The 14,692-nt window shown below is 45.8% G+C and overlaps 1 protein-coding gene across 1 annotated transcript in view; it reads right to left on the bottom strand.

Moving 5' to 3' along the window:
* Positions 1 to 13,579, bottom strand: part of LOC149440501 (uncharacterized) — a 62,569-nt gene extending 48,990 nt beyond the window's left edge. Inside the window, exons 1-4 of the mRNA XM_089658511.1 lie at positions 13,523 to 13,579; positions 11,281 to 11,387; positions 11,027 to 11,155; positions 10,817 to 10,940 (exon numbers count right to left, since the gene is read on the bottom strand). Coding sequence (XP_089514637.1) covers positions 10,817 to 10,940; positions 11,027 to 11,155; positions 11,281 to 11,373 — 346 coding nt within the window. The 5' untranslated portion in view covers positions 11,374 to 11,387; positions 13,523 to 13,579. The remainder of the gene's footprint in view (positions 1 to 10,816; positions 10,941 to 11,026; positions 11,156 to 11,280; positions 11,388 to 13,522) is intronic.
* Positions 13,580 to 14,692: the final 1,113 nt, after the last annotated feature.

A 14,692-nucleotide genomic window follows, 5' to 3' on the forward strand; every position in this document is an offset into this window, starting at 1 on the left:
CAATGAAAATATAATATAAAATTTTTTTTCACGGGACTGTTTTTTTGGATTTTGTCACTGGACTTATTATTTTTTAAATTATATATATTTTTTAATATTTTAATTTATATTTTTGTGTCACAGTGTATTTTTAAGTTTGTGATATTTAGTAACTATTATTTATGGGCTGGGTGATGCATTTTATTGTGTTGTGGGTTTTGCGCTGGTATAAGTTGATATAAGACCTACCTTAGACAGTTCTGTTCAGTCCTTTTTGGCTAGCATGCCCTGGTGGAAAATCTTGGCAAGGCCTACTTTTTTTACAGTCCTGTTCAGTCTTTTGTTTACTTAGCCCTGGTGGAAATTTTTGGCAAGACCTACTTTTTAATTGCCAAGTTCAGTCTTTTGGCTACCAAGCCCTGGTGAAACATCTTGACAAGACCTTTTTAATGGTACTGTTCAGTCCTTTTGGTTACTAAGCCCTGGTGGAACATCTTGACTAGACCTTCTTTTCAATGGCCCAGTTCAGTCCTATTGGTTACTAAGCCCTGGTGGAACATCTTGGCAAGACTATCTGTTAATGGCTTAGCTTAGTCCTTTGTCTCCTAAGGTGTGGTTGAACATCTTGACAAGACCTACCTTTTTGAATGGCCAAGTTCAGTCCTTTGGCTACAAAGCCCTAGTGGAAAATCTAGGTAAGACCCACCTTTGATGATTTGGAAGGACATACCGCAATTTGATGGGGTTCAGAGGCCTCAACTTTACTTGCCACAGGCATAGACATTCTTGTAGGAACAAAGAGTAGTTCATTATACATTTCAAAGTCTAGTAGAAACCTGCCTTGGGCAGTCCTGTCTAGTCTTTTGGCTACTAGGCTCTGGTGGAACATCTTGGCAAGACCTACTGGTTAATGGCCCAGTTCAGTTCTTTGGCTACTAAGCCCTGGTGGAAAATCTTGGCAAGACCCACCTTTTATGATGTGGAAGGATATATCAAAGTTTGATGGGGTTCAAAGGCTTCTGTTTTACTTGCCAAAGGCAAGGGCAGCCCTGTTAGTCCAAAGAGTAGCTCATTATAAGCTACAAAGCCCAGGTTTAAAATCTTGGCAAGACCTACCTTGGACAGTTCTGTTCTGCCTTTTAGCTACTATGCCCTGGTAGAAAATCTTAGCAAGACCTACTTTTTAATGGTACTGTTTATGCCTTTGTCTACGTTTGTTGGTCACGTTCAGTCCTTTGGCTACTTATCCCTGGTGGAACATCTTGGTAAGACCTACCTTTTATTGGTCCACTTCAGCTCTTTTGGCTACTAAGCCCTAGTGGAAAATCTTAGCAAGACCCACCTTTGATGGTGTGCAAGGACATACCAAAGCTTGATGGGGTTTAGAGGCTTCAATTTTATTTTCCAAAGGCACAGACAGGCCTATGGGGCCCAATAGCAGTTCATTTTAGGCTACAAAGCCCTTGTAGAATATCTTAGCAGAACCTACCTTCTGATTAGTTATTTGTCTACTAGGCCTTAGTGGAAAATCTTGGCAAGACCTACCTTATAATGGACCAGTTCAGTCCTTTAGGCTTCTAAGTCCTAGTGGAAAATCTTGGCAAGACCCACTTTTCATGTGCTTGTTCAGCCTTTTTGGCTACTAACTTTCTGACAAATGGAGGTCTTAAAGTCAACCTGTCCAAGCCTGGCCAACTCAAACCGAGGAAATATGATAGGGTCCAGTGGGGGCAATCTTATTAGAGGGTTTATTCAGAATCTTTTGAGAATACTATTTCGATATGATACTTCTAGAAAGAAGGGCAGCTGAGGGGAGATCTCACATGTTTCGGAGATATCTGAGGTCAGTATCAAGAACCATAAAATCAGCAAGCATCTGCAGAGCCCTGTGGAAAAAACAATCTAAGTAGGACCTACCTTATAGATCTCTGACCGTCCTGGTCAGTTGATTAGCTGCTCATTCTTGATAATCCAAATTCTTAAAGATCTGTTTTAAACCGAACGTAGTGAAAATAGGCAGAAGTAGAGATCACTTCATTAAAACTGCATATCCAAAGGATGAGTAGATCTACAGATTTAGCAAGCTGGCATCATTAGCAAACCTCCACTTTTCGTATAAGAGGCAACCCTGGCCCTATGCCCTTTTACCTTCCTATTGGTCCATTAATCTGATAAGCAGTCTAACCAATCGTGAGGCTTAGTAGGAGACCAGGCCAAGCTTGAAGTTGATATTTTCTTATATATTAGGCAGTTCGTTACAACTATACAGGTCAGTCGTGGTCCCACCTCCTAACCCTTGCTGCTGGCTATCATGGCAATGGGGGAGAAAGGATTGGGGAACAGGTTTGCCTTTTACGGGACATTGAGGCTTTATAGAAGACTCCAACTTTTGTCTATCTCTGGATCTAGAAATGTTTTGAAGGTTTTCTCTGATGCTTGTTTTTATTTTATTCCCCACTACGCGTTGACTTTGAATTGTCCAGATTAATGATGGGTTTGTTTATGAGCCTCATTAGTTCCCTAGAGGTGCAACCCAACCAAGCGGACTACATGAAAATGGGATTTGTAGAAAGGCTAAGAGGGAAACCGTTAGGTATGGGCACCCTAACCACCTCAAGAACTGTCCAAAACTGAGCTTCTTAGGTTTTGGCTGTAGCCTTGATGTATCCAGAATTTGGTTCCTGTTTGGCCATGCCCTGTTCCTTAGACAGGAAAACGAGCAGAGTACGGTCAATTTGTTTTTCTATGGTTTGTTAGCATGTTCCTACACCCTTTTCTTGAAGGCCTGTACTGTTGGTGGTTAACCTTCAGCAGGCGAAATTGGAATATTACCATGAGCACTGTCATGACTGGCTGAGGTCTTTGGTGAACTTCAAACTTGGAACCTTTGTATAAATTAGTGTAGCGCTTTAAAAAATGCCATAAATGCCATAAATAAACTATAAAAATATAAAATGAAAATGTGAATGTGACCAGTGCTGTAATCTTCACAGTGCTCTTATGCCACTAATAGCACTAAAACATAAACAAAACCAACAATATCGGAATATAAAGTATAAAATATAAAATGAATGTGACAAGTGCTGTGGTCTACTCAGTGCTCTAATACCACTGGGTGAGAAATGAGACCTTAAATCAAAAAATAAAAGTGATAGTGTCACTCCAAACAATAAATAGATCAATAAATAGCAAGTGACGGTGCCACTTCAACTTCATTCAATGTCCAATTTTCTCATTGACATTCATCTATTCGAAGTGTTCTTGATAACCATGCATAGTGTGTATAGATAGTGCCACACGTGAACCAACACACTTCTTATCCACTTTGGCTGAAATGCCTGCTCACCTCCTTCCTGCGACCCCAAGGGGCCCACAAGCCTTTAGGATCACCCTGGATCCTCAAGATTCCTGGTATTGGCACCTTCCTGATATTCCTCCTATCAGGTCTCCTCCACTCCTTCACTGCTATGCCTCCCAGGTTCCTCACCACCGGTTGTCTGCAAGCTCTCTCTCACAAAGACAGTGAGTGGAAAAACAGATCCTCCATTGTGTAGTATTTCCAATCAGTAGGGTTTATTCATAGATAGTAATAACAGGTGACTTACATTCGGTTGTACAGTCTCAGTGTGTTCCTCTCAGGGTAAACTGCAACCTCTTAATAGTGACTTCCTGATAACCAGGAAAATGGCGTCCCACACCGGAAGTGCGACACTCCGGATACCGGAAGTAGCGTCTACGTTTTGCCTACGCGTTACGTCACGTACCTCGTGACTTCTTCTGCAGAAGAAGTCACGAGGTACGTGACGTAACGCGTAGGCAAAACGTAGACGCTACTTCCGGTATCCGGAGTGTCGCACTTCCGGTGTGGGACGCCATTTTCCTGGTTATCAGGAAGTCACTATTAAGAGGTTGCAGTTTACCCTGAGAGGAACACACTGAGACTGTACAACCGAATGTAAGTCACCTGTTATTACTATCTATGAATAAACCCTACTGATTGGAAATACTACACAATGGAGGATCTGTTTTTCCACTCACTGTCTTTGTGAGAGAGAGCTTGCAGACAACCGGTGGTGAGGAACCTGGGAGGCATAGCAGTGAAGGAGTGGAGGAGACCTGATAGGAGGAATATCAGGAAGGTGCCAATACCAGGAATCTTGAGGATCCAGGGTGATCCTAAAGGCTTGTGGGCCCCTTGGGGTCGCAGGAAGGAGGTGAGCAGGCATTTCAGCCAAAGTGGATAAGAAGTGTGTTGGTTCACGTGTGGCACTATCTATACACACTATGCATGGTTATCAAGAACACTTCGAATAGATGAATGTCAATGAGAAAATTGGACATTGAATGAAGTTGAAGTGGCACCGTCACTTGCTATTTATTGATCTATTTATTGTTTGGAGTGACACTATCACTTTTATTTTTTGATTTAAGGTCTCATTTCTCACCCAGTGGTATTAGAGCACTGAGTAGACCACAGCACTTGTCACATTCATTTTATATTTTATACTTTATATTCCGATATTGTTGGTTTTGTTTATGTTTTAGTGCTATTAGTGGCATAAGAGCACTGTGAAGATTACAGCACTGGTCACATTCACATTTTCATTTTATATTTTTATAGTTTATTTATGGAATTTATGGCATTTTTTAAAGCGCTACACTAATTTATACAGATTTTTACACTGATTAGGGTATTGGTTGGAGTGTCAGCAGCTTACTTACTAGGAGGGGGAACTGTCCATAGAAGCGCAGGAGGATCCATTATCATAAACTTGGAACCTTGTTTCCACCATCACTGTCTTTTGCCAACTTAATGTCCTGCTTTATGTCATGGCAGTCTACCATTACCTTGATGTCCTCTAGCCACCATGTTCTTCTCCTCCCGGTCCCTTTCCTTACCTTGCTCTCTTCCAGTCTTGCATAGCTTCTCTTCAGCTGAGTTTCTTAGGATATGGGCCCAAAAAATTGCATTTTCACACAAGTTCAGTACACTTTGGTCTCTTCTTAATTTTATTTTACTGACTCTATGGAGCCACAATCCAAAGAGTCATGATCCTTTTTTTTTTCGAGAGCCCTTGAAAGGGCAAACCTTTTTTTGCTTCATACTGGAGAACGGACCACACTTGAGTTTGTAGAAGCCTGTTCTTTGTGTCTAGAGGAAGATTGTTCCTAAAAAGCTCTTTCTGTCCCGAGAAACTTTGGTCATGGTGATGTCAACCTCTACTGAAGTCAAAGATCAACTAACCGACCACCCCATGGTGGTCCTCTTCTGTGGACCAGACTCTTGAGATATAGCAGATACTCCTCTATATTGGAAAAGGTGATAAAGATTTATTGTGATAATATTTTATGGAGGTTTTTTTTTTCCCTAATTGGCAAGATTGTGATTTTGAAAAAGGAAAGCTATTGCCCTGTCGACTTTAGAGTCATCCTTGGTGGAAATACCGAGTGGTTTCTAGGGAGACTTAGGATTGTTTGGAACACATCATAGTTACAGAAAGCAGATGTCCCTTGCAGGCTTCTAGAATGTATCGGTTTATGTTGTGTGTTAATTCTTACTTTAACGAACCGACAAATAAAGAGAATTCGATGGTGTGTGGGACTCTCTTGTGTATAGATATTCTAGAGGAGCAGTTGAAGAAGCACCACCATGCAAAAGTCTATGGAGGTTGATGTGGGGCAGAGCTCCGCAAAGGACGATTTGCTGTGCCCATCCAATGTTATAAAGTCGCGTTTTACTTCCAGGTCCGGCAAACCTGTCCAGTGCTTTTCTTTCTACTGGTGGACATGTCTGTGGAACAGAAGGTGAGGAACTGACCCATGGGTGAGAAGTACTGGTCCAGTCGTTGGGTTGAAAGTATAATTTATAGGAACTGAATGCTGGAAGCTGTGCCTGCAAAATGGGCAAAGGATAGTCACCAGCATTGCCTGTGGTCTCCAAGCAGCTGATCCTTTCCTTTCTATTAACCTACCAGGCTCTGTTCTGCATGGTGTCGCTTGGTGGAGGTGGCCAGATTGGTAGAAGAGCACAAGCAGTGGGGGCATAATTCCTTCCACTCACCCTATTCAATGGTGGGGCACACCCACAATGAGGCATATTTTCTCCTGCTGACACCAAGGCTGGAGCACTATTTCTCCCACTGCCATGAATTATGGGGCACTATTCCTTTCACTGACATCAATGGGGCACTTTTCCTCCCACCTACACCAATGACGGGGCACTATTCCATTGACTCCAATGAGAGGGCACTATTCCTTCCACTGACACCAACAATGAGGCACTATTCCTCCAATTGATACCAAGGACGGGGCACTATTCCTCTCACTGACACCAATGATGGGGCACTATTCCTTCCACCTACACTAAGGATGGGACACTATTCCACCAATGATGGGGCACTATTCCCCCCCACTGACACCAATGATGGGGCACTATTCCTCCCACTGACACCAATGATGGGGCACTATTCCTCCCTCTGACACCAATGATGGGACACTATTCCTCCCACTGACACCAATGACGGGGCACTACTCCTCCCACTGACACCAATAATGGGGCACTACCCCCCCCCCCACTGACGCCAATGATGGGGTACTATTCCCCCCACTGACACCAATGATGGGGTACTATTCCCCCCACTGACACCAATGATGGGGCACTATTCCTCCCACTGACACCAATGATGGGGCACTACTCCCCCCCCCCCCCCCAACTGACGCCAATGATGGGGCACTATTCCTCCCAGTGACACCAATGATGGGGCACTATTCCTCCCAGTGACACCAATGATGGGGCACTATTCCTCCCACTGACACCAATGAGGGGGCACTATTCCTCCCACTGACACCAATGAAGGGGCACTATTCCTCCCACTGACACCAATGACGGGGCACTATTCCTCCCACTGACACCAATGATGGGGCACTATTCCTCCCACTGACACCAATGATGGGGCACTATTCCTCCCACTGACACCAATGACGGGGCACTATCAATCAAGAAACAAAAATGGGTTTTGGTCAGTAGATGGCGCTGACAATCATAGGAGATAATTCAATGACGTGGAACACGGAGATGTCTCGCTGTAGCTGTGCGGGTGTCACATTCGTTCAGCAGACGTTGTATACATAGAGGCCCTTAGTACGTTATCTTGGAGGGGACAATAACTCTCCTGAGTGGCTCTAATGCCACCCCCTCCCATCAGTGGTAACTTACCTCCTCTACAAGGTGAGTCTGGGAAGGGTCTGCTGGGAATCAATCAAATGGAATCATTCCAACGAATATTAATATTTGATTGGCTGTGAAGAGTTCATCCACCTGACAGCCTCTTCTATCTCCCATCACTGAGATGTCTGTGCTGTGATCTCGGGTCTGTACACCCGCTGCCCCCATTAGGAGGGGTTCCCACCATCCCTGCTGCCCCATTATGAGGAGTTCCCACCATCCCTGCTGCCCCCATTCTGAGGAGTTCCCACCATCCCTGCTGCCCTTATGAGGGGTTCTCACCATTCCTGCTGTCCCCATTATGAGGGGCTCCCACCATCCCTGCTGTGCCCATTCTGATAGGTTCCCACTTTCTCTGCTGTCTCTATTCTGATGGGTTCCCACCATCCCTGCTATATCCATTCTGAGGGGTTCCCACCATCCCTGCTACCCCCATTATGAGGAGTTCCCACCATCCTTGCTGCCCCCATTATGAGGAGTTCCCACCATCCCTGCTGCCCCCATTATGAGGAGTTCCCACCATCCCTGCTGCCCCCATTATGAGGGGTTCCCACCATCTCTGCTGTCCATTATGAGAGGTTCCCACCATCCCTGCTGTCCCCATTATGAGGGGTTCTCACCATCCTTGATAAATATTTTGGTGTTAAATGCTTTTCATATTCTTTATTTATATATATAAAAAAAGTCAATCTACAGACATAAAACGTCAACCAATAAAATGCCTCCACCGTGTGTCCTGGTTCTGGACAGTTGGGTGTTCTCTAGTGTCTGGTTACGTGTGCTTCCTCTGGTGTTCAGTCAGATGTACTTTCCTTTTATACGTTTTCCCGCATACAGAACATGAAAACGGACGCTCTCCCGTGTGAATAGTCTGGTGTTCCCGGAGGTGAGCCTTCTGTGAGAAACATTTCCCACATTTCAAACATGAGTATGGCTTCTCGTCTGTGTGAGATCTCTGATGAGCAGTTAAAATCTCTTTCCGCACAAAGCTTTTCCCACACTCTGAGCAAGCATGCGGACGCACCCCAGTGTGAAGTATCTTGTGCCTGGCGAGACTCGCCTTCCATATGAAACTTTTCCCGCACTCAGAACACGTATAAGGACGCTCGCCCGTATGATGTCTCTGGTGCGCTAGGAGATACTGCTTCTCACTGAAACCTTTCCCACACTCTGAACATTGGAACGGCTTCTTACCAATGTGAAGTCTCATATGGAGGGTGAGGCCTCGATTTTGTGAAAAACATTTCCCGCACTCGGAACACGAATAAGGCTTTTCATTAGTGTGAGTTACTTTATGTCTATAGAGCTTCTTCTTTTTCTGGAACAGTTTCCCGCACTCTGGGCAGGGATATACATCAAGAGGAGGTACCGATGTCATACAGGCAGAAAATGTCATATCATCCATTTCAGTGACTGAAAATTCTGCGGGATCTGCTGGATCTTTGGACTGATCTTGAAATATTGGTTTGATATCTTCAGAAATTGAGCATGATTTATTAAAACCTTCGGCATGATCGGGGGAAACCCTTCCGTGGTACCATCTGCAACGTGTGGGTTTAAGAACAGGGTTCTGTCCTTGGTAATACTGCTCTGCGCTACAGTCTGAAGACGATATATGATGTCCCTCCAACGTAATCAGGAGATGGTTGTCATCTAGTGGGAAGACAAGATTTCATGATTATTTGATCCATTGCAGATAGGAGTTATATGTATTGGTCTAGTTATCGGTTGTATATCCCCCTCAAGAGAAGATGTTCCCAACAAATGAGGAGGAGATACTGGACACCATATGAAAGGTCCATCTCCATTCCTCAATATAACGTCATGTTCCCCACAAATGAGGAGGAGATACTGGACACCATATGAAAGGTCCATCTCCATTCCTCAATATAACGTCACGTTCCCAACCAATGAGGAGGAGATACTGGACACCATATGAAAGCTCCATCTCCATTCCTCAATATAACGTCATGTTCCCAACAAATGAGGAGGAGATACTGGACACCATATGAAAGGTCCATCTCCATTCCTCAATATAAAGTCACGTTCCCAACAAATGAGGAGGAGATACTGGACACCATATGAAAGGTCCATCTCCATTCCTCAATATAACGCCACGTTCCCAACAAATGAGGAGATACTGTATACCATATGAAAGGTCCATCTCCATTCCTCAATATAACGTCATGTTCCCAACAAATGAGGAGGAGATACTGGACACCATATGGAAGATCCATCTCCGTTCCTCAATATAACGTCACGTTCCCAACAAATGAGGAGGAGATACTGGATACCATATGAAAGGTCCATCTCCATTCCTCAATATATCGTCATGTTCCCAACAAATGAGGAGGAGATACTGTACACCATATGGAAGATCCATCTCCATTCCTCAATATAACATCATGTTCCCAACAAATGAGGAGGAGATACTTGACACCATATGAAAGGTCCATCTCCATTCCTCAATATAACGTCATGTTCCTAACAAATGAGAAGGAGATACTGGACACCATATGAAAGGTCCATCTCCATTCCTCAATATACGGTCATGTTCCCAACAAATGAGGAGGAGATACTGGACACCATATGAAAGGTCCATCTCCATTCCTCAATATAACGTCATGTCCCCTACAAATGAGGAGGAGATACTGGACACCATATGAAAGGTCCATCTCCATTCCTCAATATAACGTCATGTTCCCAACAAATGAGGAGGAGATACTGGACACCATATGAAAGGTCCATCTCCATTCCTCAATATAACATCATGTTCCCAACAAATGAGGAGATACTGGACACCATATGAAAGGTCCATCTCCATTCCTCAATATGACGTCATGTTCTCAACAAATGAGGAGGAGATACTGGACACCATATGAAAGGTCCATCTCTGTTCCTCAATAAATTTGTTTGTCCAGGAAATGATGGGGAGATGGACCTTTCATATGGTGTCCAGTATCTCCTCCTCATTTGTTGGGAACATGACGTTACAGTATGTAGAATTATACAACTGATTACTAGAGCTGTTTCTGCATTTATTACTCACCTGAGCTGATATCTAAAGATTCCTCCTCTTTCATTTCTGCCATCATCCCAACTTCCTCAATAGACTGCTGATCACCCCTCAAAGGTGCCTCCTCTTCCTCTTCATCCTCAACTTTTATATCCATATCATCTTCCCACTAAAGCAACACAAATGATTAAATGAAAATAGAGAGTACTAATAGACGAATACTATACATAATTTAACAAGGTCATACCTGGAGAATCGTGAGTCCTAGATCTTCATCCTCCTGCTGATGGTGAGGGATGGCGTGATCTTCCTGTGTGGAATCCCAGGAATACAGAGGATGAGGACATCTCTCTGGTGGGTTCCCATGACTGGATCCATCTACCTGATGATGGTGAGGGATGGTTTGACCTTCCTGTGTGGAATCCCGGGAATACAGAGGACCGGGACATTTCTCTGGTGGGTTCCCATGACTGGATCCATCTGTAGGAAACACACACACTGACTGAATCCATTGTTTCTATGTGTTTATCAGATGATGGGGGATCTAGGTGGAGCCTCCGTACTGCTCTCTCCTTTCCAATAAAGTCTCCTCTTACCCGGTGATGTGAGGGGCGGCTGATTGTCCATCATGACGTCCTTGTAGAGGTCCTTGTGTCCTTCTAAATACTCCCACTCCTCCATGGAGAAATAGACAGTGACACCCTGACACCTTATAGGAACCTGACACACACAATGATACAGTCACCATCCAGACACATCCCTTGTCTGTTACTGGAGAATGTCCCAGAATTCCCGGCACCGCTCACCTCTCCTGTCAGCAGCTCCATCATCTTCTTGGTGACTTCTAGAACCTTCTGCATGTTGTGTCTCTCAAGGGTTCGGAAATGAGGTATTGTGATGGCCACATGGTCACCAGGCATAACAACAGGAAAATTCTGTATTGAAAAAACAGACTTAAAGCCAAATAATCCTCCCAGAATCCTCCTCACCTCTCCGGTCAGGTCTGTGTTATTAATAGAGATGAGAGTGATGTCATGTGACCTCCCAGAATCCTCCTCACCTTTCCGGTCAGCAGGTAGATGATCTCCAGGCTGAGGTTTAGTATCTTCTCAGCCACGTGACTCCCATCGTCATCCATCATTGAGTTGGTCATATCATCTATCGTCTCTGTAGAGGAAAAATAAGATTCCCTTTGGGTGGACAGTTGGTCCTGAAAACGTAAAAAAAAAATACTGTTCTTGGTTTCTGGACTGTGCCGGCACTATGGTCATTCAAGAAGCAGCTCTTTTTATTGGTACCCACTCAACAAACCAGGCTGCAAGAGGCTCGGTGTTCAAGCAATGCTTCTCTACACATAGGGCAGAGCTCGGTATCTCCGGGGCACCCCGTGTCTCCAACTATGCCTCTGTGCACCCCTTGTCTCTGGTGCACACCAGTGTCTCCATTACACCTCAGTGTCTTTGATGCACCCCTGTGTCTCTGATGCCCCCTCTGTCTACAGGGCACCCTCATGTCTCTGATGCACCCGTGTCTACAAAGCACACCCGTGTCTCCAATGCACACCCGTGTCTACAAAGCACACCCGTGTCTCCAATGACCCCCTCTGTCTCCAATGCACACCTCTGTCTCCAATGCACACCTCTGTCTCCAATGCACACCTCTGTCTCCAATGCACACCTCTGTCTACAATGCACACCTCTGTCTACAATGCACACCTCTGTCTACAATGCACACCTCTGTCTCCAATGCACACCTCTGTCTCCAATGCACACCTCTGTCTCCAATGCACACCTCTGTCTACAATGCACACCTCTGTCTACAATGCACACCTGTGTCTCCAATGCACACCTGTGTCTCCAATGCCCCCCTCTGTCTCCAATGCACACCTCTGTCTCCAATGCACACCTCTGTCTCCAATGCACACCTCTGTCTACAATGCCCCCCTCTGTCTCCAATGCACACCTGTGTCTCCAATGCCCCCCTCTGTCTCCAATGCACACCTCTGTCTACAATGCACACCTCTGTCTCCAATGCACACCTCTGTCTCCAATGCCCCCCTGTGTCTCCAATGCACACCTCTGTCTCCAATGCACACCTCTGTCTCCAATGCCCCCCTCTGTCTCCAATGCCCCCCTCTGTCTCCAATGCACACCTCTGTCTCCAATGCACACCTGTGTCTTCAATGCACACCTCTGTCTCCAATGCACCCCCATGTCTCCAGGGCACCTCCGTGTCTCCAATGCACCCTCTTCTCTCCAATGCACCCCTGTGTCTCCAATGCACTCCCGTTTCCAGGGCACCACCGTGTCTCCGATGCACCCCCGTGTCTCTGATGCACCACCGTGTTTCCAGGACACCCATGTGTCTCCGATGCACCCCCATGTCTCCAGGGCACCCCCGTGTCTCCGATGCACCCCTGTGTCTTTGATGCACCCCGTGTCCCCGATGCACCCTGGTGTTTCCAGGGCACCCCCATGTCTCCGATGCACCCTCATGTTTCCAGGGCACCCCCATGTCTCCAATGCACCCCCGTGTCTCCGATGAACCCCCATGTCTCCGATGCACCCCCGTGTTTTAAGGGCACCCCTGTGTCTCTGATGCACCCCCCGTGTTTCAAGGGCACTCCCGTGTTTCCAGGGCACCCCCGTGTCTCTGATGCACCCATGTCTCCAATGCACCCCCATGTGTCTGATGCACCTCCTTGTTTTTAGGGCACCTTGCGTCTCTGATGCACTCCTGTGTCTCCGATGCACCCCTGTGTTTCCAGGGCACCCCCATGTCTCTGATGCACCCCCATTTCTCCAATGCACCCCCAAGTTTCCAGGGCACCCCTGTGTCTCCGATGCACCCCCGTTTTTCCAGGGCACCCCCTTGTTTCCAGGGCACCCCGGTGTCTCCAATGTACCCCCATGTCTCCGATGCACCCTCGTGTTTCCAGGGCACCCCCATGTCTCCGATACACCCCCGTGTTTCCAGGGCACCCCCATGTCTCCGATACACCCCCGTGTTTCCAGGGCACCCCCATGTCTCTGATGCACCCCGTGTTTCCAGGTCACCCGTGTCTTCCAGGTCACACAGCCTCCGGCACACTCACGCACACACTAAGATTGTCCGCTCTCAGTGGACGCAGTCCCCAGTCTGTGACAGTAAATATCTGAATCTAATACATTGTATTTCGTGACCCAGAAGACTCTTTGTTTTCCTATTGATGTTCCGGATGAACCTCTGGCAGCAATTTTCTGGCTGAACCTGGGAAATTATTATAAATGGTGTATTACTACATCAATGTCCACACTTCTTACCTCTTCTGCTGCCAGTTCCAGCAATGGCTCCCTCCACTTCCTCCACACTCCTCTCACCCGAAACTTCCTCCTTATACTCTGACATCACTTCCTGTCTGCGTGCTTTGCAATGCAACGTATGACCTGCAGCTTTACTATCCTCATGGAAATTGATCTCTGGATTTCCACGTTTTCTTCATCCTTCTCTTCTTGTTCACATCCACATTATAGCTTATTAAAAATTATAACAAACAATTTTAATTCCAAATTTTTAATTTTTTTTGTATTTCTGAAAAATTTAAAACTCACCCAAGAGCGCAGAGAACACGAGCAAAAATATTATATATGGGAAAAAACCCTTAGGCTGGCCATACACTATTCAATTTTCTGCCCGATTTCCTTTAGATTTACCTTCAACTATGTAGTGCAAGGGCCTAATTGGATACAATTGAAAGTGTGGTTTAGGTTTGACCTCATATTATATGGTTTTTGGTAAATCTAAAGCAAAATTTTCAAGAAAATTGTATAGTGTGTGGCCAGCCTTACTCGTTCATGTGGGGTCAATATCCATTTGCCCTCCTTATTGATAATGAGATAAGACCCTCACCTACAGACCCCCCACAACCACCAGGCCAGGGTTGTGGTGAAGAGGTCCTTGTCCTCATCAACATTGGAATAAGATGCCTTGAGGGCATGTGGCCTGGTATGGCTTAGGAAGGTGACAGTGGGCACACCCTTGCAACATTCCCTTGCCTGGCCACACAGGCTGTATGTTGGAAATTTGGGGGAGGGTCCATAAAGACATGGTTTGACATGCATGAGCATGTTTGGGGTAAAGGAACTTGACTGGCCAGCTGAGCAGCTGCATCCAAGCCTTACAACACCAAGTGCAATGCAAAGCGTCGGATGCCGTGGTGTAAAGCACGCCGCCACTGGACTCTAGAGCAGTGGAGACGTGTTCTCTGGAGTGATCAATCACGCTTCTCCGTCTGGCAGTCCACTGGGCGTGTCTGGGTTGGGCAATTGCCATGAGAACGGTACTTGCCTGACTGCATTGTGCCAAGTTTGGTAGAGGGGGGATTATGGTGTGGGGTTGTTTTTCAGGGGTTGGGCTTGGTCCCCTAGTTCCAGTGAAGGGAACTCTTAAGGCGACATTTTGGACAATTTTATGCCCCCAACTTTGTGGGAAGA

This window comes from Staurois parvus, unplaced genomic scaffold, assembly GCF_062004578.1.
Source record: "Staurois parvus isolate SC_StPar_1 unplaced genomic scaffold, SC_StPar_1.0 ptg001079l, whole genome shotgun sequence".
Lineage (NCBI taxonomy): Eukaryota > Metazoa > Chordata > Amphibia > Anura > Ranidae > Staurois > Staurois parvus.